This window comes from Lipophrys pholis (assembly GCF_963383615.2).
Source record: "Lipophrys pholis genome assembly, chromosome: 10".
In the NCBI taxonomy this organism is placed as follows: domain Eukaryota; kingdom Metazoa; phylum Chordata; class Actinopteri; order Blenniiformes; family Blenniidae; genus Lipophrys; species Lipophrys pholis.
The window spans coordinates 22,527,789-22,553,058 of record NC_137640.1 but is presented as its reverse complement, the minus strand read 5'-3'; the positions used below and the strand labels follow the sequence as shown (position 1 = coordinate 22,553,058).

The 25,270-nt window shown below is 40.3% G+C and overlaps 1 protein-coding gene across 1 annotated transcript in view; it reads right to left on the bottom strand.

Annotated features, from left to right (window-relative positions):
- Positions 1-25,270, bottom strand: part of ptprsa (protein tyrosine phosphatase receptor type Sa) — a 170,884-nt gene that overhangs the window by 89,732 nt on the left and 55,882 nt on the right. The window contains exons 4-5 of the mRNA XM_080474263.1: positions 22,714-22,855; positions 3,343-3,531 (exon numbers count right to left, since the gene is read on the bottom strand). Coding sequence (XP_080330389.1) covers positions 3,343-3,531; positions 22,714-22,855 — 331 coding nt within the window. The remainder of the gene's footprint in view (positions 1-3,342; positions 3,532-22,713; positions 22,856-25,270) is intronic.

Below are 25,270 nucleotides of genomic sequence, written 5' to 3'. Positions count from 1 at the left end.
GAGTCTCTCTCCTGTAAATTCCAGTGTAGAAATGTGAAAAAATAATCATAAAACAAAACAAAAACAAAAAAATAAAAAATAAAAGTGAAAGTTTGAGAAATAACAAAAAAGTCACAGACAAACAGAAAAAAAAACGTGGGAAAGAAGTGGGGGAAGTAGGGGAAGAAGGGAACGCTGAGGGAAAAGCTGGGATGTCATGCATTTTGGACAGAAGTTTAGAGATGCCATCTGGTTCAAGGACAGTGGGTTGGCTTGCTGAGCTTTGCAAGACACTTACCAAAGGTTTCTGAAAATGACAAAGCAAGAAGTAAATGGAAAAAGGGGGAAGAACAACATAGTTCATTTTAGGTTGAGGTTAAATGTGACTGATGCCCAAAGATCAAAGGAGCTGCAGTTAAGTTGAGTTAGATGTCCCACCTCACAGTTTTAATAGTCGTATCACAGTGACATCATTTATGCGTTTGCTTTCTTATATCTCAAATGTATCTTGTGGCTTAATCTGGACTTTATTTACAGTTTATGATTCTAATTTAGGGATTTTGTTTATGAGGTTTGTAATAAACCATTCTGTGTCAATCACAAGATTGTTCCACATTGATTTTTATTTTTCAGTTTGGTTTAATTGCTCATCGTTCTTTTCCTTGTCGGTTTTGAACTTGTGATACTGGTCAAAGCCAAATAAATACGTAAAACAAGTTTGTTTGAAGACTCTGTGATGTGGACTTCAGCACATCTGAGTTTCAGACACAAATACAGACAAAAACATTGAGTGAGAGAGAGGGGGAGAGAGAGAGAGAGAGAGAGAGAGAGAGAGAGAGAGAGAAAGAGAGAGAGAGAGAGAGAGCTAAACAGTTCATTTCAATTCAAAAGAATGCACAGACTGTTTATGACAAGTAAAGACAAATGAGGTTAGACATTAGACAACACACAGGAAACTAGAATTCTTCTCTTCATCATCAGAAGACATCAACATGATTTTACAACAACCGAGGAAACTCCCGGTGGAGAAGAAAAGCCTCGCAGCCGATAAACGTACCTGAGAAACACAACGCCAACGTTTCAAAATATTGAAGTGCAGCTCTCGAAATCTTGGCTGGATTATCAGTTTAATTGAATAATTCAAAAAGAGTGAAGCACAATCACTAAACTAGAAACTCTGTATATTCGAAAATGACACAAATAGACATAAACATAATATTTTATCACGCCACAACTGGATAACAGACCTCCACAAAGAGTTTTGTAACATGCTGTTACCCTTAAAGCAAAATATGACTCAAATATTTGGTTTTACTGACGTTAGTCTGCGCTGTTGTAATACGGCTAAACATTTATCAGTATGTGTTTCATTGTGTTGAAAAAAAGAGTGAATGTCAAGGAGAGACGCCTCGCAGAAGTTTTAAAATGTGGCATCACTTTTTTGAGACAATTACCATTTCATTAAGATTCCACACGATTTGTCAGTCTGACACTATTTTTGTGCCGTTTCACTGAGAATATAACACAAATCACTGAAGTGATGTGGCAACGATGTCAACAAATGCTGACAAAATCTAAACAAGAACTACTGCAGAACCGTGTTTTCAACAAAGAAATTGGCCCGCGTAGTTTTTGAACTTCTGAAAAATTGTAAAGTGAAAGATACTAAGAGAATTGATGTATATTTGTAAGTACACCTTATAATTTACCTTAAATGCGAAAGGCCTAAATTGTATACAAGGCAATTGCTTTGTGCAATTCAATGAATAAAAAGAGAATCAGACTCTAAGAGCCTAATTATCTACTATACAAATGGATGCAAATTTAAGATCGCAATCAAACTTGATTTTGTGCACACACATGCATTAAATCCGATCTATGAATGATGCAAAATGACACACACACACACACACTATCTACATAGTGCGTTTGCCTTGATGAATATGCAAAGCCAAGTGTGTACGATTTATTTTTTTCCATGCTATGTTCAGATTTATTTTCTGTAGCACTGATATGTTACATAGCTTCTTCAGGGGCTAATGATGGCAAAACCCTCATTTGAATACTCCTGTTTACGCATGATTTAATTCATGGTAAAATTCTTAGTGGATCGCACCAATATGCGACGCAAACTGAAAGCACAATCTATTTGCGTGAGCATGCATTCTATTATGCTTTATGCATCGTAGTCAATCAGGCCGTAAAACCTGAGTACGAAGCAGTGGCTGACATCGTCCAAAGAGAGAAAACGTGGCTCCATTGGCCACTACGAAAGCGCTCAAACTGTCACATTTTAGGTCGTGAAAGAAACCCCTAAAAGGCAAGGGTGCTATCGCCAAAATATTAGAGCATCTTATGGAACTGCTGAATTTGATGTATTTGGTAAGACATAAATAGCGCAATGACAAATTGATTCTTTTTTGAGTATACGGCTCTTGAGGGCCACAAGTAGGGCAGGAACTCAATGACAACAGGCTCTTTATTTAGTGGTGTCTACCCTGATTTACGTTTGCAGCAACAAATCAAATAGGAGTCATTGGATTTTTTTTCAGATGGTGACAAATCATCGACCTAAAATATCTACCCCTTATTGCCCAGAGCCACTCCAGGGCCTGCACTTAATTAGCTATATAATTAGACTTTGCTTTACTGGGCCTCTCAGTGGGGTTTTAATCAATGGGAAAAAGACAACATATCCACCACTGAAATGTGTCAGTAGAATGTGGACCTTGTTCTCATTGTGTGCTATGACACACTTGCGGGATGCTGTAAATCATTTGACCTCATTAGTATTACTCTCCTCAACGTGAGTTCCTACTGTGATATAGTTTTCAGAATATGTATGACTTTTAGAACACGTTAAGAGCACACTGACTGGAACTTGGCTTCAGTCTTTTCTTTCTTTTCTTTACTCTGGTAAATGTTTATTTATAGTCAGCAAGTCCTTATTTACGTGAATGCCTTCTTTACAGTACAGTTACACCCTGACCAATAAACCAAATTATTTAAATGTACTTTCAATTAGATATTTTCAATTAATTGATCTATGCAGTGCCATATTTACCAAATGTAACTTTCATGCCAATCACTTTACGCGAATTACTTACTTTTAGTGGTGTAGGAACATACATTGAATAATTAAATAACTGTGTTTTAATTTGTTATGACTGATACGAAAGTGTGTTCTCAGTCACATTTATTCGATTAAATTGGCAAAGAGCAAAGGCTGGCCACTGCGGAATACAAAAACGGACAAGTTGATTATCGTGGGAAAAAAAAAAAAGATCCTGGAAAGCCAAAAAGTCTGTCAGGTTAGTGGGAGTGAAAAGAGCAGTATCGTAAATGCTTGAGCAGTTTCCTTACCTGAGCGTAGCTGTTTGATTCGCCCATTACTTGCACTGGGGTCAATGGGCAAGAAGTCCTTGTACCAGGTGATTTCTGGGTCGGGGTTGCCACTGGCAGCACAGAGCATGGTGGCGGTGCGAGTTCGCTCCACCACCTTGAGTTGAGGGCCCATGTCAATGTTAGGAAAGCCTGGTGGGAGTTGATCCTCTGTGAAAAGAACAACCAAAGAAGTGTGAGCATTTTCATTGACAAGAAAAGAAGATGGCTATAACCCCATAGTCGTCTTGCCAGGATTCCAAGTCATTTTGAGACCGGCATGGTTTTCTGACCAAATCACATGTGAACAGCATTATTAAAGGATCCCCTTTATCCTGTTTTTTTTTTCTTCCCCAGACTTATAAGATGAAGTATGAGCATGAAATATGTGCTGTTATAAATGAGAACAGGTAAATATCTGTGATTTACAAACTAAGGAAACACGTCATTAATAAATGGTGTGAATGGAGTATTTACACTCTGTGCTCAGGTTGATAAATCCTTAATTTAGAAAAAAACATTTTAGAATGATTGTTCATGTTCTACAAATTTCAATTTTGTTTGCTCCATAATTTGGACATTTTTCCATCATTATTCCAAAGATTCTTCCACACTTAGTTTAGCACTTTATTTTTTTCTTCTTTTTTCTTTAAACAGCACAAGCATAAATTACCATGTTCATGAAGATTTGCAATAGCTGGTAAATGTTTGATAGGATTTTTTGTTTTGGGTGGGTGAGCTACAGGACTAGAACGTAACTCTTACAATAAAACCCCTTTGTCTTATTGAAACTAACAGTGGAAAAGTTCTCCTGAAAGAAACAATGACTTTTTTTAAAAAAAGAGTATAAAGTCAAGAAACCATTGCAACATTGTCTTGTTCAAAAGCAAAGCATTATAAAAACATCTCTAATTATGTCATAAAAGTATGACTCAATCATTGTCTGTAGTTACAATGTTGTAGTATTGGATGGATTTAAAATAGTTTTCTAATACTTTATTTGGGTTATATTATTAGTATGATGCCTCTGTGTTGATATATAATTGAAATTCATGCAGTCTGATTTAAGCAGTCCCTATCAAATGCAACAACAAATTAATATATTTGTTTTAGTAGGACTGTGAAATCAAAATAATTAATTTCATGTATCTTTCAGCTTTATCCAAGAAGCTTTTCTTCTACAGATTTACACAAGATCGTCATGACAGAGCACAGAGATAAAATATTAAATCCAACAACCCTATTTTAAGTTTTATTTGTCATATAACATTTTCAGAGGTGAAGAAATCATTCGTGGACTAGATGCTTGCAGAATTTCCCGTTGTTGCCCGCAGCTTTTCATCATGACTGTGGCCTGCTTGTAAATACTATTTCTTAGACTCAGTAAGCGCCCGACTACTTCCACTTTCGGTGATTTGTTGCCATCAAATCAGTTCGTTTTGCACTAGAACAAGAATGATTAGTGCAAAATGGTTTGAGATTAAATGTTCCATTTGTGGGATACTTCCACTAGTTCCAGAGCAAAGACAGCTAACAAGATAGCAATAAGAGGGTGGTCTTATTAAAGATGAAGTATAACATTCACCAGTGACAGACCTACTGAATTAATTTGCCATATTTGCAATTAATGTGAATTAGTATGCCCATATTTGATATTTTGTACTTGACCATTTTAATTGTGTGAAGCATGTTTAGTTCGAAACATAAACATAGCAATGTCCTTGCAGCTAATAATCATGCGTGATTGAGCCATTATGTCACTTTCAAAAGATGACAGTGTACTGCATTCTGTGGTCATTGTCCTCCTTGGGCAGACTCGCTACTCTCTTTGGGAAATTAGTCCCATGGGTCAAATTGCTTGACCTATACCCTGACTAGAGCCAAAGTAGTGACTCATTTTCAGATGATGAGAGCAGACGGGGAAGCACCCTGAGCTGTAATATGCATCAAGAGCCCTGGGCCACATCACAATTGGAAGATTGACTGGCTGAGATGCTGGCCAGTGGCACAGCGGAGTCCACTTTTCATTTGGTACGCCAATGACCTCACGCCCATTTCAGAGACATCATAGTAGACTCATTGACACCCCATGAGCATTAAATTAAGTGAAATTACAACAGATTATTCAATAGAATCTCTATTGAGCAGTTCGCAGGCTCAATATGCGGAGTGAATCTATCCAGTTTAATGTTCATTTCTTGCGGAAAGTCAATATGCTTATTTTCACTTTATGCAGAAAATGTGATGTATTAGAGTGATAATCATTTTTATAATTGTCTTGTCTTGGCCAATGTCGTTTCAAGTCATACTGGTTAAGCATTTCAAATGAAATGGATGGCAAAAAAAGCAGCAGGAATTTGAAGATAATTGATGTTTATTGATTATTGTAGCTTACATAATTAATAATCCTGGGTGTTTATTTTTGAATTATCAAGATAAAACAAAACTGGAACTGTATCCTTGCTGTGCACTTACATTATGCACCAGAAATATGTGGTGGAGATTTCATGTGTGTACAGACTCTGAAATATTGATTTGTGTACAATAAAAGACAGAAGGATTAAAAAAAAAAAAAAACGAGAAAAACTTAGTCCAGACAGGTTACCTCTAAGGCTGACATCAGCCGAGCACAATGAATATTTCAATGGTGGTTTCAAAAAAGTACAGGGATTCACACGGTTTCAGGTTTTGTACTGTATCCTCACCATCAATTTTTTAACAATCATCCCTGTATAATCTCTTTATACCAGGTTCCCTGAAGCTCAGCAAAGCAATGGCAAACCTACAGTTCACTTTAGAAATTTAGTGACAAGACGGTGCAATATGTTCTTACAAACTCCCAGTACCGTGTGCCATCAATGATCTATGTATAGGACTCCATAAGACCCCTCTGGCTGCATCTGTCTATTGGAGAAGGATTTCTCCAATTGGTAAGTCTATCTTTCTCCCTCAGTGTTATATCTGATGCATTTAAAGTTTCAGTGCACTATCTGTATATCATAGCATGCTGGCGTGAAACCATGGTATGGTAACAGTAGATGGAAGCCTACCCAGAAAACATCAATAAAGCTACTCAGTATGAGACTAATTACATTAGGCAGGTAAAAGAGTGAATCTGCACAGAGGAGTAAGAGCAGGCAGAAAATGTGGGTGAACAAACAAACCTACTAAAACAGCAGTAAACAAGATGCAGGGATGGTGGATTCTTGGGAGAGATAATTTTTTTGTTACAGCTGCTCTGACCTGATAGAGCACCGGCAGCCTTTCCTGAGTAAATGACATGTATGCTGGTTACTTTCTTCCAAGGGAATAAAGCCTGATAGCATCTTTCCCCCCTGAAGCTTACAGGCTCTGTCGATAAAAGCAACCATGCAAAAATAAATAGATCACTCATTGAGGGAGCGTTGTGTTAGGGCTAGCCAGCCTGACTGTGAAGGGGAGAAGGCAAACCAACGACATGAGCTGATCGTATCCTACTATTCCCAAAGGGCTGGTACAGCATAATGTGAAGCAATTGCATTTCTGTAATGTGCACACCCTGTGATGACAGATTGTCACTTTCTAAATAGGATCAAAACATGTGCACCATTGGTCAATGACAATGTGGCTGTTTATTTTACAGGTTTTGTTACTTAGGCCAACAGCCATCCCTCTACAGCCCCATCAAACACCTGCTGCAGCGATTTAGACTTTTATTGCATGCGCACACTGTCACTTCAGAGGCTTTACGTATACTGATGATTTTCACTTATCTCTATACATACTTCTACTTAGGCCACAAAGTGGCACAGTGGTTAGTGCTCTCGTCTCACAGCAAGAAGGTCGTTGGTTAGGGTCCCTAAACAAGACCCTTGACCCCGGCTTAGCGCTGCTCTGTGCGGCTGCTACTGATGCGTCAATTTGCGAAGGAATTCTCCCTCTGGGGATTAATACAGGGCTATACAGAGAAATACTTGCATATCAAATATTATTCAGAATGTGGCTATTTGCTCTCATAAGCCACTTCTGTGTTCATCTAGCAGGTTTGAACATTGTCAAAAAAAGACTCTCAATGTGGACAACAAAGGGAAATGAACCTCTCATTACTCTGCAGATGCAAGTTAGGCGGGAGGAGTTAAATCCTAATCTTCCCAGCATGCACCTTGTCTCCACAGTATTTTGTTTATCAAAGTGAAATCAGAGACTATTTGATGCATCCCATTGATTTAGGAATTGGTCAGCGCTTGTAGAGATGTTGGCCCACAGCGATGAGTGGCAACTGGTCTACTTGGCTTGATGTATTTCAGTATACTGAAATACATCAAGCCACGTAGCCCAGGTTATAATGTGATGCATGGTGAGGATGCACCAGTAATGAAAATGTGTTAATCTGTTACGATACAGCCACATATTTGAAAAAGATATAGGCTTAGGAACTAATGGGATCACCACTTTTCACATTTGTTTAACATGAACAGAAACTGAGGTTTACGCTCATGGCAAAGATTCCTTTCTACTCTATGCTCTTCACTCTAGCAGTTCTGGTAAGTAAGTACTACAGGGCTAAGATTTTCATATGCTCTGGATGACCGTACAAAGCTTTTTTTTTTTATATTTTTTCTGTCTTTTTTGCCTTTTTTGAGTTGGTTTGATTGCCATCACTATCCATAATGGTGTTTAATTTTGCCTCCACCATTTAATATCATTACACAAGCGACAGGTGCAAAGCCTTTAATCAGCCTCCAGTTAGCTTAGCCGCTGCCCGGCTGTTAATCTGCCGACTCATGCCTGCTGTGACGTTCTGCTTTCCATCATGCGACTGTAGCTCTTTTAAAAGGGCTGTCCGTTTCACTCATCTAACTCTTCTGACTAATCCTATTTTTGGTGATTCACTCCTAACAAATCACCTCGAGTCTACCATAGTCCTACTTATCTGCACAAAGGTACTCTGTGAATGAATGTGGCCATTTGTTGGGCTCTTTCAACATTCCCAGGACAAAGAGAACATACAGTATGCTGATAAGAGGGCTTGTAAGGCCAGCAGCAGGGACATGCATGGGCAGTGATGGCCTAACGGTTAGAGAAGTGGACTTGGGATTGGAAGTTTGTAGGTTTAAATCCCACTGCTGACAGGTCACCACTGAGGGTCCCTGAGCCAGACCAGTGACGCCCATCAGATCAATGGATGCTGTACTGTGACCGCCCAATGCTCCTAATACTTATAGTTAAGGTAAAAAATAAATGAGATGGGTTAGATGCAGAGAAAACAAAAATCCCAAAGGGGTGAATAAAGTGTGCTTCCTTTCCTCTTTCCGTTCAATGACTTCTGTTTTACCTATAATGCAGTAGCTTTTTCTTTTAACAAATGTGGTAATCAGCAACAAATGCATGCTTAATATATACAAAGTGAACATTCAGAGGCTGAATCCTGCAATGCCCACTACCCTTAAAGTCCATAAGATGGTCATGCAGGAAACTTCCTTACCTGTATTTTATCACTGGTTTAATCTTAGGCTGTGGTGCACTAACCCCTGCATGCACGCAGCATTTGATCCGGATGTTAAACTCTTAACGGATAATGGCGTTATACTACTGAGCCACTTATTCTGAGCCATCAGGCGTCTTCTATCAGAACTGAGAATTCCATGGGAAAAATGAGATGGCGAGTGATTGAGATTGCAGCAAATGCCAAGGGGTGTGCCACCATACCTGGCACCTATTACTCATATTATTATTTTCACTTACGGCAATGATTTAATTTCATCAGCGGCGTAATCAGGTTAACTGATTATCCAGCGCCTCTGCATAGAGGAACAGGGTTTAAGCAGGCCAGTGCACTATTACCACAGAGGAACTAGGCACAGAAGGAGCATCGTAAATGAGGAGCGAGACAGAAAAAAAAAGAAATGAGACAATAACATTTGGAGTTAACGAAAAAGCACAAAATAAACATAATGGAAGTGCTAAAGAAATCCAGTGGTAATTTGTCTTTCAGATACATAAAAGCCATTTAAGAGAAAGTGATAAAATAAATACACAGAGCTGACTGTATAAAGCAATTGGTGATTCAGTTTCTTTTACTCTATGCCTACAGCACAGCCGAACAGTAGAACTCTTAGTAACAACTGGGAGTCCGGGGGCAAAGAGACAACTTATTTGTTACAGAAATAACATTTTGGGAAACCAATTTGCTGTACATATGAACATTCTATAATCAATATAATTAGATATTTTCTTCCCATATACAACCATCTATACTATTGTCACAGAAAACTGGAGACAATCCCTATGAAATTCAGTGAAATGCAGGGTACACCCTGAGCAGGTTGCCAATCCATCACAACTCTGACAGGAACTGACACATATTCAAATCTATGCTATTTTCTACGCATCAATTAACCTCAAGCGCATGTATCTGAGAAGCTAAAGTAAATGATAGGAACTAATTCAGACACATGAAGAACATGTTAGCTCCGTACAGAAAGGCCCTGGCCTAGAATTAAACTCTGGCCCTCATGTAACAATCGTGAAAACAATGTTTAGTTAGTTGGTTGAGCTCGGAACTACTTGCAATCTAAAATCAGTGCCCAGTTTTAACACTACCATCTGGTGGCAAAAAAGCATAGATGCTTCGACAAAATAACATGTTGCCGATGTAAAGGATACAGTCAAGCTGATTACATCTAGTTGTTTTCTTGTTTAGTTTTTTCAAACGTAAAGGCTTTTTTCCCCCTCTATAGCATCAGGTGTGGTCCAGCATGAAGTGGTGAACATTCACTAGTTACTAATTAAAATAAATAAATAAATAAAAAATTAATTCTGAAAGCAGAATGTTATTTTAGTCTTTTTCACCTAACGACTTCCTTTTTGTTGAGAGTTTGAATTTTGGGGTGGAAATATACAAAGACATATCTTCCAAATGCCTTAAATGAAGAAGACGACATTTTTGTATTTTCTCTTTTCGTGATGCATTGTATCGTGGTATTCCCTGAATGTTATGACTAGTACGAATCCTGTTGAATTGGCCGGGTAATACACAAAAGAAGACATGGGAACAGTGGCACACAAAGATCAGGGGACAAAGAAGAATAGCATCACAGGGGAAATCTAATCACAGTGTCTCTGGCCCCAGCACCGATAGCCCTCTCTGGATAGCCATCTCAGCTGAATAATGGTTATTACACAGCGAGCACTCAACCTCTACCCCCCCTGTTCCGTTCCCAGAAAGACGCCTGATGTCCTATTGGTATTCTCCACACCTAGCACATCTAGTCACCAAGGGCAACATTTACATCCAAATCCCCCCCCCCCCCCAAAAAAAAATGCAACCCAGGAGTAACAGAGCAGATGAGAAAATACAGGAGAGGTAGAGGAAAAGAGTGATAAAGGATGGGCAAACAACAGAAAATGAAAAAGTCCCAAACCTCTGAAGTAAGGTAGAAGTTAGTAGAATTGTTCCCTGCACAGGGAGATTAGTTTGTTTGATAGAAAGACCCCAAGTAAACCATCGACTCATTTTTTTCTCTCCCAGCATTTTATTGGGCGATTGTATACTACAGTGTGAATGTACCTCATTATAATATATACTTTGAATTATTTGAGCTTATTCTACATGCGTTGTTTGTATCGCTACGTGTGTTTGCTGCATGTAAGACATCGATATTGTATCCCACGTAGACATTCCAGTGCTGCACCTCATGCATCCTCTCTTTAACTGTCCCTGTATCTTTTAAGAGATTGAATGAAATCCCGGTTAAAATGCGAGTTTCTTACAGTGAGGAGAGATTTGGTTTAGTACAGACTGCCTGTTCTGAGTGTTCTGAATGTGGTGGCTTGCAAACACGTTCCACACCACCCCCAATTGTGAACACAGCCATATTAGGCCACATCTCATAAAGCTATCAACACCACTGAGCTAAACAGCAAGAACACAGCTTATATGCCAAGGACAGACAGTGATAGCAGCCAAGAGGGGGAGCAACTGGCAGCAACCACCACAGGTAGCTGCTATGACCAGTTTGTCAAATTTTAGAGCCAAAAGAAGCCAGGAAGAAAATGGGAAAACTACAGAATTAAAGAAAGGAAGGTACAGATGCATTGGGCCAGAGAAATGTTTAGCCCTCAGGCTAAAACATGTCATAATGTGTAGCATGGGGGCATATTATCTAGCCCCAAAGAGGTAAAGTAACTACATAACAAAGGTGATTCATCGCCTTTCTTCAAAAAGCAGGAGCCGGTAATACACTCACACAGGTTTTGGCAAGGAGGAAAAAATAAACTGACACGCTACTGCTGTAGTTGGATATTTCCTGAAGCACTGAATACATAATAAATGCACTTATGCATTATAGACTTGACCTATTAACAAATCATAAGCAATACCAAGTGTGAGCAGTTATGTATGCATTTTGTGCTTCTTCCATTAAAGCAGACAAAGCTTTAGCCTTTTCCTTTTCTTCCCTTTTAATTAAATTCACCTTGCTTTAGAATAATCTGAAATATCAACTTATATATAGGGAACCATATATGACTTTTGTTCAAATTGATGGATGCAGAAAAGTGACATCAGTGGTTTGGAGACAAACATAGTCAACATTCTTATAGGTTTTATGCAAGCACATTTTTAAATTGAATCAGAAGGGTTTCCTCCCTGACAGGGTTGAACAACCCACATTGATGCATTACTGTCCCCCGGCATTGAACTTTAAATGATAAAGACGGCCTGTAGAGGTCCCATTTCCCTGATGTGCTGAGTCGTAGTGATAGACACAGCACAGACATGAGAATAGAGTAATTGTCTTGGACAGCTACAATGAAATCCTGCCTGTGAAAGAAAAGTGGAGACTGAAAAAAAAAAAAAAATGGGGGGGGGTTGTTTATCTGCCTCAGCCAGTTTCAGTTTATCGAAAAACCTCCTCACACAAGGATTCTTCCCTCTTTCTCTCTTGTCAGGCTCCTGAGGTGTCCAGGTTAAGACAGGCGAACTCCAGGGGAGACAGGAGATGAGGCCGGGGCCATTAAAGGAAGTGTCTTTCCATAGTGAAACGTCAACCAGTCAGGTCTGGGTTAGTGGTGGGTGGCTCTGAGAGTGTGTGTATGTGTGTACATGTGCTTGGAAAGACAGGACTGTGTGTGTGTGTGGAAGAGCAGTAGGCACCGTAACACCGGACATCAGTTTGCCACATGACATATTTTCTCATTTGTCGTGTGACTGTGTGGGAGCGGTGTAGGTAATATAATGAAAAGTCAGCCCATTCAATCATGGCGTTCATGTTATAGAAAGCTTTGGTTACATAATATATATAATGGTTTTTAAAAGACGTGGTACAGAGTTTTTGGAAATGGTCATTTATGGTGTGTGGCTTGGATTTTTAAAGCAGTACTTTTTCAACAGAAAATGGAGAGTTGCAGGTATAATGCTCTTGTTACGTGTCACTTTTCAACAGAAGGGTGGATAGGTGGGGCAGGGGTGCGGTTATTATCGCAGTCTGCAATTAGCTTGAAGCAATTAAGCCACTACTTATAAATATGTAGTGGTTTAAAATGAGGACCAGTTAGGTAAATGTCTGGTAATTGCTGAATGTGTAGGAAAAAAAATAATAATAATAATAATTCTGGCCATCAACAGAGTCGAAGAGTTGGATAAACAAGTTACTTGGAAGATGACAAGATTAAGGAGTCGTGTGTGGCATGCCATAAACTTGGTAACGAGTGGACCTGAGGGCTGCAGCCACAAATTCACCAACACTCCCTATTGTCGAGCTGCACGAAGCAAACACAATAGTGAGGAGAAGGCGAGTAAAGGTAAAGCAATACACAAGAGACAAAGTAAAGTTTCTTATAGTTGTAATAGCCCATCTTGTGTGGTCCTTCAAGGAAACTCAGTTCATGTGAAAGGAAGTGTGTGGTGCAAAATGTGAGTCTAAACATTTGCTGGCAATCGGGAAAGAGAGAGGTGAGAGCAACACATGGTTGGAAGTGGTGTTAACCTTTGAAAACCAAGGAGCACCATGTTCTTTAAATATAAATAGCTGCTTTTAAAGCCAATAGGATCTGGGCTGCACTCCAAAACAAAAGCTTTGTAATCACAAAGAAGTTCTGGATAGCGTCGTCTAACTGGGCTCGCTGTCTGAAAGCCATTTCTTTCATACCCCTGCTGTCTTTTGTGTCACTGCATTAAGTGCATCACACAAAGGAATGTGATATCCTTATGACAAACTTGCACACCAAACAAGATCTGAATGTTTGTCTTTGTTATGTATTTTTGGGCCTACCTTGCGTGTGCTACATATTGAGGAGCGTCGCCATTTTTCTCTACTCAAGACTTATTATGATTGAGAAAATACTAACAATTCTGCTGCTAAGCTGTCCAGCCAACTTTTACCACGGGAGAAATAGCTCGTGCTCTTGTGAGGCTTGCAGGACTTTAGGTCTTATCAACTCTGCCAGTCATGCGGGCCCTGCAGTGCGACCTCTGTGTTGTATGACTTCAGTCACCTGGGCTGGTGGCTGATGTATAATGCATGAAGCTGGTGGTCCAGGCCGTATCCCCTCCCTCGTCTTTATGCATGAGCCGGGTCATTTCAAAAGTGTTCATTCGTATAGCTCTACAGGAGCTCCCTCCTTTTCCTTAAGTCTCATTCCAAACTAAAATGTGGGCCAGCGACTCCTGTCCTGGGATAGCTTGGATAATTATTTTTTTTAACATTGCAGTGATATAAAAATGTTATTGGAATTTCAAACTGCAATAAATGAAGCGAGAAAAAAAATCACTTTCATTTCTAATATATCACCCATCAACATACAATGGTCATCCAAGTGTACATTCATTTGCATGTTTGAATGTATGAATACTCTAAATGGGTGTTATCCAATATAGGAACAAGACAATTTGATGAAAACGGCTTCACTTTACACCTGTGAGTTATTCAACACACTGACTTTGATGGTTTCTTTAAAAGCAAATTAAAAAGCTCAGTCCAAGAGAACCATAAAGAAAATATGAAGTTATAACTTGGAGGCAGACAGTTACACATTTGTTTAAAAGTGATTCTTCTCTTCGGTCTCCCCTCTTGACAAAACATTTCTGTATGCGTAGTTTCCACCTGATACTAAACCAAACAGATGCACAGTAACCTCTCTGCCCTTATGTGTCTTTGTCTATTTCTTTTTTACTCTATACTGGTGTCCTATATTGGCTGTGCCCTGATGTCTAGGATGGCCGGGCCAGGTCTACTTGCTTGGAAAGCAAATGGACACTTTCCGTTTGTCCCTCTCAAGAATTATTGTTGTTTTGCCTCTCCCTCTTTTTGCACAAGCTCTGCCTTCCTTGCAACTTGAACTGATAATTGTAAAAAAGTCCAGGAGATCAAAACATTTGGTGTCACTCATTTGACCGAATCACCTCTAAAGGACACATTTCACCAATTCACAATGGGAGGAAAATAGATGACAAAAGCTTCTTTTACACCGAGATTCAAACAACAGTGATGTGAAGGAGCAGCAACAGTAATTGCTCATCTATTGATTGGTTTTTGGAGAGTCCTACAACTTTGGTAAGACCACCCAGTCTGCCTTTTTTTTTTTTTTTTTTTTCCCCAAAAGCCACCATCTTTGGGCAACAAAGCTGTGACCAAGGTCCAACATATACCTCATTAGTATGTGAGTGGACTTCGGGCCGTACAATCTTATATGTTCACAAAGACAACATCCGTTCTCTGTTTGGCCTCTGACACGATCTCCAAAGGCAGAACAGAGGCAGAACAAATCCTAGTGTTGTTCCGTGTCCATGCCTTTCAAACGGACGACAAAGTGTAATAAAGGTGAAACAGCCCCGAAACACCAGTGAAAATAGGCTTAGGACAGCTGCGATTTTGTAGGAATAAAAATGCCAAATTGGAAATATAACGCAGGACAGTGTGAGGGTTGAAGGGTAGGAAGGACAATATCTTCAAAGAGAGAAAACCCTGGAGTCACAGCACAGACAATATTACTGAGGAAACAACAGAAAACTTATTAAGCTTCCAATAAGATATGAGGTGGTATGAAGGCCAACCGCGTGGTCAACGTCCACCTATTGATTTTTTTCTTTTCTTTTGCTCGTACCGAGCCTGCTCTCGACTCTACACCAAAAACAGCTGAAGGAAGCTGGCAGAGCAAGATGCAGCGACTCATAAACCTCAGCTCAAAACAAAACAACGGATTTGCTGCATATTCGCTCCACCTTCAAAAATGCAAAAATAATTATCTAAATTGTGCCCATAAAACGGCACAATGTTTCACCATCTAACTTTGTGGTGGTAGAAACCCCGTGCCAGAAAGAAAAAGGACTAGGAGCAGATTGCCTTCGCTGATATAGATCTGAACAGCACAAAATGTATTATTCACGGGTGGAGGCAGTGAATGATGCTTGGGAAGGAAAATTTGACTTGCTTGTCAGGGACAAGCTAGATATAAAGCACTTGGCAACAACAGAGAGAGTGCCTCATTTTTTATTTTTTTTGGCATACGAGGTATGTCGGCGTCTAAGCCCATTACTTGTTTCTTTGAACTCAGTTTCACGCATTAGCACGTGAGTGTGTCGTTAACACTTTCATTTTTCTTTCGGCGAGCGGTTATACCATGAAAGGACTAAATGTTCTTAATTGTCCTGCCCCGGCACACACGCACGTGCATACACCCACACCCACACCCACACCCACACCCACACCCACACCCACACACACACACACACACACATACACACAACCAACCTCATTAGCTCATCGAACACATGAAACTTTTAGCCACGAAACTTACAGGTGCCATAATAGTTTGACATGTTTGATAATATCCCCTCGTATCAAACACAGTGTTGTTTTCCTTTTTCTCACACTTTGTTTTTCTACAAGTTGTCTTGTTACGCTTCACTATATTTTTCTCTTTTATCATTCTCACTCGTTCTATAGGTATTGGAGACTCGCAAAAAAAAAAGAAAAAAAGGGCAAAGGTCAATTCAGAGGCAGGCGAAAAGGAAGAGGAAGAACAGACAGATCTGTTGCTGATTCTGCCAAGCTTATTCTTCACTGTCTCATTACTGGGCAGCCACTGCCTGCCTGCTGGCTCTCTTTCTCCCTCTTTCGCTTTCTTTGTCTTAATCTCCCTCCACCACACACACACACACACACACACACACACACACACACACACACACACACACACACACACACACACACACACACACACACACACACACAAAGCGATTTTAAACATAATGCAAACACACGGCGACACACACACCGACTGTTGACCGTGCCTACTCGTGCACACTTCAAGAACACAAGCTCTCTTCCTTTCTCTCACGCACCCGCACTTGTTTCACCATGTAGTTTTATAATTTTTTCATTGTGCCTGCACCGACGCCCTGGACTCACCTCCTTGAAAATAAACACAATAAAATAAGCATTCAACACCACTACTGCGGTATATTTGCACTACAAAGAGAACGCTCAGAGAAGAAAACTGACCACGAGCAAATCACTCCCAAAAAGAAAGAAAAAAGTTCATGTGAAACCACAAATAACAACCATCTGCAGGAAAAATAAATAAATAAAGTTTTAGGAAAGAAGAGTTCTCTGTTTTCCTTCCTATTATAAACTATAAATTTATAGGAAAGGTTAAAAAAAAAAAAAAATATATAAATGTTTCAGGACAATACTACCACCCATGGGGCCATAAAATAAAGCAGGAGGGAATATTTTGCAAACCTAAATATGTGTTTGTGTTGTTGCTTGTTAGATACATACAGGGAATACTGATGAAATGAATAGCAAGGAGGAAAATAAATTTTTTCTTTTTTCTCGCTCATCATCTCTCTATTCAGAGACTGTCTGTTCCCCTCTGTAGCTGGGGATGAGGCTTGTAAAAATGAAAACAATTTTGAAATCAGATTGCGTCATACATATCAAACCATCAGCAAAACCTTTCAAATCTTTTTAGGTTTGATTGCAAACATACGCACAGCACAAACACTGAAGAACAGCTTAAAACTATAATCTACGGGTGTGTCTGCTACTTGCTTCAGTCTGACTCTACGTTTCAACGCTTCATTCTATTTGCCACAGACATAGAAGCGCCATTTCAATCCACACGTTCAGCATGGCCAGCATTTCTTTCAGTATCGTAATTGTTTTTATCTCTATTTCAACATACCTTGTCAACGAAAGTCTTACGGAAAGCTACTATCCTTTATACAGTGATCCCTGCCCCACTTTAGAATTTAGGATATATCCTCCAGCTAAGCCTGTGTTAGTGTGGGTCAATTTGTGCTTTTTTTGGTTTTGTTTTTTTCTGTGCGTTTAAAAAGAAAGTCTAAACTGAAATACTGGGAAAAGGACAGGTAGAGACAGAGGGGTGAGAAGTGTGCAGGACATACCGCGAAATAGTAGAGACATTACATGAGAGAGTTCGAGAAGGTTCCTTGAAGCCCAGAAAGCAAAAGTAAAATGAGTTACTTGAGGACTTCAGAGTCTGCTCTGGAGTCACCCACTCACAAGAGGGTGGTTGGTCTCTTGTCTCGCAACGTTCACGCCAGTTGTCCATTCCTCTTATTGCTGCCCACTCCAATCACTGCTCTTCTGTCGGCACCTCACATCAGTTTCACAGTGTCTGAAGCACTCTCACATAAAAGAAGATCTCCAGAAGCCACTGGGCTTGATTGGAGCACTGACAGTGTATGCATCAGGATTAAGTATCGCATTAAAATTCACCCGCTGCTTTTTGACGGCGCTCAATTTGGAACCAGCCTGATCAAACAGGAGACCGACTACGCCCCATTCCTCTCTGGGTGTGAGCATGTGCGCCTCTGAACCTGACCGGCATTGAGCAGTGGCAAATAGGCGTGGTTCATAATCTATTTACAACGAGTAAATAAAACCGGGAATGCTGTTTGTGCAAGCGCTGGGTGATAAAATCAAGTACAAAGGGTATTGCGGGTTTTTTTTCTCCTTTAGTTTTTCAATGTAGATGAGACTTAGAGTACATCTTTCATTACTTTCCTAATTTGATGGGTTGCAGTCTTAAGAATTAATCTGGATAAAATGGTTTCAGTTACTGTTTTAGTCCTCTTAATCAACATCAAGGCATTTTTTTGCCAGAATAACTTTGCAAGATGAACAGAGACGAGTACACGGCTTGTGAGCGATCAGAGAGAGAGGGAGAGAGGGAGAGAGGGAGAGAGGGAGAGAGGGAGAGAGGGCACTTGCAACAGTGAGTAAGAGTACTGGACTTCAACATACAGTAGCCAGGTCACACTAAAGGAAAAGATACAGTTTAGGCATTTATTGTGTGAATACGCGGACGTTTCGATTGCAGAGGAGTAAGGTTTCAAGTGGTGTAAGCCTTTTCTTTGCAGCTTATTGCTGAGCAAAGACTTCAAGGTGTATTATGCAGCTTAGATAAAGTCGCTAATAGGCAGCGGTGAAGCAGTCACCCCATGTGCACGCTGACAGACACACCTGCTATCAACAATCCTTGGCAGCTGAAGTGGACACATCTGTTTGGGAAATTCTTTGCAAATTGCTGAATGCTAGTTTGCACAGATCTCTATTAATGTGTAGCGAGACAACAAAACACCATGTGTGCAAACAACATGCTAAACAACAGACACTGACAACTAACATTGTTTGACAATGCTTGATACAAATGGAAATGGTATGTATCTGCTTTGCCAACAACTAAAAACTGAAAGCTGGGAGCGAAATCTGGCCAGGGTTGTAGCTGATACTGTGTTGACTCTGACAGAAAAAATAAAAAAAAATAAATCATAACATTTTTTGCGACTGATCAATCTGTTTTGAATCTTGGAGGAATCTTTCAAAAGGGGGGTCACATAGGAAAGTGATGAGAGCAAGTTTACCAGGTGAAATTGGTAAGAAAAGGTAAAAATGTGGATGGAAGTGGGGAAGTGATTGGTGAGTCAGTGTGAGGCGTGTGCCCGTGTGAAACCCACAGGTAGACGCTCCACTTCTGACCTTCCTTCTTCTTCTTACCCATAATGCTTTAGGGTTACGAATAGAATTGGGTTGTACTTAGTTGTAATGGTTAAGCTGCTCTGCCTTGTGATGATCTGTTCATAGTATTCCAAGCACACGAACAGACACATCATATTAAATTCTTCACAAACATTTTGGACATCAGACCAGATTTCATCAATCAGACATTTTTTTTCTTTAACTCTTCAGGATGCCTCGGGGGGGGGAATCCATTTGCAACAGTAATCACAGGGCTAAAGAATACAGTCAACTGAAAAGACAAGCATACAAAGCAGGATAACTCCCCGTGATCTTCTCACAACAGCATGAGCTGACAGTATCCCAGTGGCAACTTTGCCTTCCTTTTGACACTCTGAAACACCTCCCTGAGAACCCCCCCCCCCCCCCCCCCCCAAAAAAAACCCAAAAGAAAAAAGAAAAAGCCAAATCCTTAAACTAAGGGGAAAAAAAACAAAAACAAAAACTAAACAAAAAACCAAAACAGCAAACTGCAAGTTGTGTCACATCTCAAGAGTGTGCTTCATACGCTTGTCGGTCCCTCTCCAAGGACTCCCAGAGGACTGTGTGCAAGTCTTAGTGGAGCCAGATGGCCCCCATCTTAGGTATTCAGCTGCAGCAGTGGAGTAACAGCCAAGGAGGTGTCACAGTCAATGCTAAATGCGCCCTGCCATCGCCACCAGCATTCACACACGCACGCACGCACGCACGCGCAAGCACACGCTCAACCGCAAACACGGTACAGACAGCAAAAAAGTGGGTTCGGTCAGTGTCACATTTACTTTAAATTTAATTTAAAAGGCCACTGAGACGAGGTTTACAGCTTCAAAGTTAAATTTGTCAGTGTGTGTTTTTGTGTGAATTAAAATATCTGTTCCCCAATATGCAACTTGTTTTCAAGTTCATGGACCACTGCCTCCATATGGACTGTATTTAGTGGGTTAAAGTTCCAGTAATAACTGATGCTTTTCTTTCTGGCTTTCTTTTTCCAAAAATTAAATATATAAATACTATTGTGTTGTTGTTTTTTGCTCCTTGGTGTTGGTGTCTTGATGCCTTTGTGCATGCAGCTGTACGCTCTCACAAATGCGAGCCACGGCTTTCCAGCCAAGTCACCCATCATAACGACCCATTTTCTACCTCTCTAGATCCCAGACCACATCCCCTCTGTTTACTGCGAATGGGTCCCTTGTGCCTTGTCCCATATCCCATAATCCTTTGCCCCTGTTCCAAGAACCCATGTTCAGCTATTGTCCTCCTCACCTGTTTTACATTGCCAATCGTTTGCAAGACCTCCTGTTGTCTCCCTTTATCTTTGGCCAACTTCTCTCTGTTTGTTTATTTGTTGTCACCCCCCCCTTTTTTTGCTCCAATTCATCTCTACTTGAATTTCCTCGCTCAGATTTACACAGATTTCTCACTCATACCCAGTAATGGGAATAATGGTGTTAAAATAAGCTGCGTTACTAACAGCGTTATTTTTTGGGAGTAACAGGCAATCAAACTAACTACTATTTCCATCGTTACAACACAGTTACCGACAATTAAATGTGGTGTGTTATGAAGGATGAAGTGAAGCAACTCATTGATGCCGTCATCCAACTTGGCTTTCAGACAGCCAGCTGCAAGAGCTGCAATTTTTATTTATTTATTTATTTGTTTTTTCGCTTGATGAGGCGGCGGGGCAATCACTTAAGTGATGATGATTGCGATGGTAAAGTAGGATTTCATGGCAAGCCAATCAGAGACAGAGTTCAGTTGGGCGGGTGTTGCTTGCACACGCACACACGCAAACACACACACAAGCCTCACAACTATCAGCGATAACCTGCAGCGTTGGCGAATCCAGAACATTCAGAGGTAAAGTTGGTGTTTCCAAGGTGGGAGTATAAGCGCTACTTTATCCTCATTGCGGTAAAATGGAAGAACGTAGTTGTGAATTGAACATTTTGCCCCGGAGTTAAGTGTTTGTCCACCTCTGCCGTGAGCAACTCAAAGACAAATGAAGCATCTCTCAACAGCAGGTTTCTCCAAAACTATTGGATTGGTTGATACTGTTGATGATGACAGCAGACCAGGTTTTGTTCAAGTTTTATCAACATTGTGATCGTAAAAGTATAATCAAATTACAGTGCATGGACACTGGATATTAGAAAACCCACCAGCATTTATGTTGTTAGAACAGTTTTTTTTTTGTCACCTAACCAAAGTAGACATACGGTATTTTTTATGAAAATAAATGAAATAGCGGAGACTGTCCTCTCTCGCTTGACTATGCAGTGACTAGAATTGTCACATCAGCTCTACATCTGAGGCACTCACACTCCTGTAGTTCCCAACCGACTGCTGCTAGGAGTTGTTTCTAACAATAACTAACCCAGGAGAACAGGCCAAACTTCCAATCTTTGGTCCAAAACCCTCACCACACACATAGCTACTCCCCAACCCATCGCTTGTGGATCTGACAGCCTGGGAAGCCTAGCTTGTGTGCTGCCAACCAGCCAGCAATAGCTCAGCTTCATCCAGCCCTGGAAACATGGCAGATGGCAGCAGGAGAAAACATGAGAGAAGAGAAAAGACACTGTGTGTGTGTGTGTGTGTGTGTGTGTGTGTGTGTGTGTGTGTGTGTGTGTGTGTGTGTGTGTGTGTGTGTGTGTGTGTGTGTGTGTGTGTGTGTGTGTGTGTGTGTGTGCTTTTTTTTTTTTTAAGGTAACCAGGTGGATAGGCACTATCTTCTGTCTGTCTGTATATGACCAGTCAATATAATTTAGAGACCCTATTGGTTTCCATCTCTTACTTCAATACCAGTTAATCATTGGGGACAAGGACTCTTCAATCTCTGAAAAATCATAATTGAAAAACTTGAGAACCTATTAGGTCAGACGTGTTATCCACATAAATAGAATAGATGGGATACTAGCCGTTAAGCCAAAATGATTGGTAAAGAGTATTTCATTACACGATCGAAAACATTAGAGCTTGTGATGGATACAACATTTACAAATATAATTATTATCTTTCTATCATTTCCAGGACAGTGGTATCAAATATCCAGAATATATTGACAGATATCTTCAACCAGCAGTTATTTGTTGTGTCCTTTACAGTCACAGGGATGAAGCAACTAAGAAGAAGAGTCCCTCGTTCCAAGCAAAGTTAGATTTATTGCTCCATATGGTGCAGAATCTGTAAATTTCAGTTTCAGTTTCTTTTCTGATTTGTGAAACCGTACAACCAGCACTCCCGTGCAGGTGAAGTATAAAAACGATAAGGTCACATGGCATCATAGAAAAATGCTACTGAGCTATAAGATGTCCACTTTGAAATCAGTTTTGTCGTTACTCACCTCGAATGATGGACAACTTGGCATTGACGGTAACCTCCCCCTCGATGTTCTCAGCCACGCATTCGTAGATGTTTTCGTCTCGTGGTGTCCGAAGAGGCTGGATTCTGAGTACAGCGCCGGCGCCCTCATCAAACTCAATGGTCTATGGAGGGAAACGTAAGGGAAAATGTAGTTCAACAAGTGTGTCATTCTGTGTGAATAACATGCCATGTTTAATTTGAAGCAGCCTTGCATTGTTAAGAACGGTACACCACAGTAAACACAATTTGAAAAATACAAAGACAACATGGGTATCACTTTACTCTTTGTTTAACATGTTAGGTTAGTAGGGAATCTATTTGAGGTCAAACAGTACACATACAAGTACAGAGTCACCACGAAACAAACAATCTACATGTTATCTGTGTTTTTTCGGTTTTCATCACTTGGTTATATTTATGATTACATCCTCTGATCTATGTAAAATGTTTGGTTCTGAATCTTGTTGAAAGAGCCTCAAAAAGAAACAAACTCAGACTACCCTCAGAAAGCAACATGTGCTGAGAATATTGAGGACAAGGAAGCCAAATGTTATGAAAAAAAAAAAAAAAAAAAAGTACACATTTGAAAAGATTTCTTCATTTGAAAAACATGGCAAAAACAATAACAGTTGTTGGGAATGCACCAGGATACAGACAATTTTCCTTTGTCAGGATATAAAAATCCTGCACGTGGACCCTGGCTCTCAGGAATCTGCCTATAGCACCTCACCGCGGGGGGCCATGCAGCCCTGCAGGCTCTATGCCTCCCTCTCCTATTGTGAGGTATCAGGACTCCACTATCTGTGATCAGACGTGATTGGTAAGTCTCCCCAGGGATGGCCCCTTCCTCTGAACGGCCCCCACAGAAGAACTTCTGATGGAAGTTCACATCTCTCTTGCTCTCCTGGTCATTGAGGGAGTAGGAGCAGGCCAGATCCAACAGAGGAGGCGGCCTGAAATCCTGGAAGGCCTAAAATCCTCTCCTCTCCCTACCAAGAGAATCAGCTTTCCATCAGGAATTAGAAGCCAGCACCCAGTTTTCCCCAGGAAGGAAACCTGGCAGATCACAGCGCACTCAGACTCTGTCTGCCTATTTTCCCAGCAAGCAGAATCTCAAAGCTCCTGCTGAGAGCAACCAGGACGAAGCTCATCAGATCCTAAGCTACCAGCTCCGCAACGCTTCTTCTCCGCCTGTTCAACAACCAGCTGCCCACTTCGCCCATAGCAAAATCAGTCACTGCTTATGTTTTTGTGTCAAATATACTTAATAATCCTTCCAAATGTGTCAAATATACATTGAAGTCCAATCCTTCAAAGCAATAATGCTGAAAGAAATAGTCGTGGATGAGTTGTCCGGAATCACACGGACGAGTTGTCCGGGGTTGAAGTTTTGTGGACGAGTTGTCCGTGGGCGAGTTGACCGTTCACCGGTAACTACCGGGCAGTGGATAGTTAAACATTGTGCTACGCACGGAACTGTGAACGAAATGTGGACCTCTTCTGTGTCAAGAACTCCAAAATCCTCCAGGCTTTACTTGTAATTTCGGTAATTGTTGATAATTTAACTATTAGTTCAAATTCCAAATTAATTGTTTAGTATATCATATGAGATAAGTCTAAGGATCAGGTGCATTGGGATAGACGTAAAAAACAAACATTTTTGTTCGATGTACAATCAATTGATATTGGTCTTGAGTGCAGAAAATGGCATTTTTTGGACCCTGTTTTGTCAGATATCAAGATATAACATTAAATATTCTCTCACGGATACAAGACAAAAACTGGAAAAATCCTGTTTTCATTTCATCCAGACTTTAATTATTCATAGGTGTTATTCAGCCATAATGTCAAATAATTAGGTGCAATTCTCGTTCCCTCAAATAGCTCGGATTCACTTACAGCTCGCTGCATTGAGAAAATCGGAGTTCAGGACTGCAGACAGCTATGCCGAAGAAATGCGGCAGCTCAACTGAGTGCAATGATGAAATGTCAGTTTGTGATTGATCCTGTCTTCACTTTCAGAACAACAAATGCTGCTGCTGCCGCGTGTCCATTTGAACATGCACCCTCTTTCGAGACACATGCCTGGTGTAGGTATATTCTGTCAAGTCAGAGGAAATGCTTCTTTTCTCCATAATGTGTCTAGGTGGGTATAGTTCTGTTAATAAAGCAATATCAAACTAAGACCTTGTCTCTGTTGAGCGGGAGATCTTTGGATGCCTAGATTTGTAAAACGACAGCAATAAGCAGTATATACTAATAGAACAAGTAATCACACACACAAGGTGATTTACAAAACCTAAAGGTTTGGACTTTTTTGTATTCAAAACATATCATTCTTCAGTGGAAACAACTGCTGTTATAATGCTGATTTTCATTTCCACAGTTGGCCTGCTGCCAGTTCTATTTGTGAAATTTCTATCTGAAGATACCGTATTTTCCAGACTATTAAGCGCACCTGAATATAAGCCGCAACCACAAAATCTAACAAGAAAAAAGAAAAGTACATATATCGGCCGCACTTGACTATAAGCCGC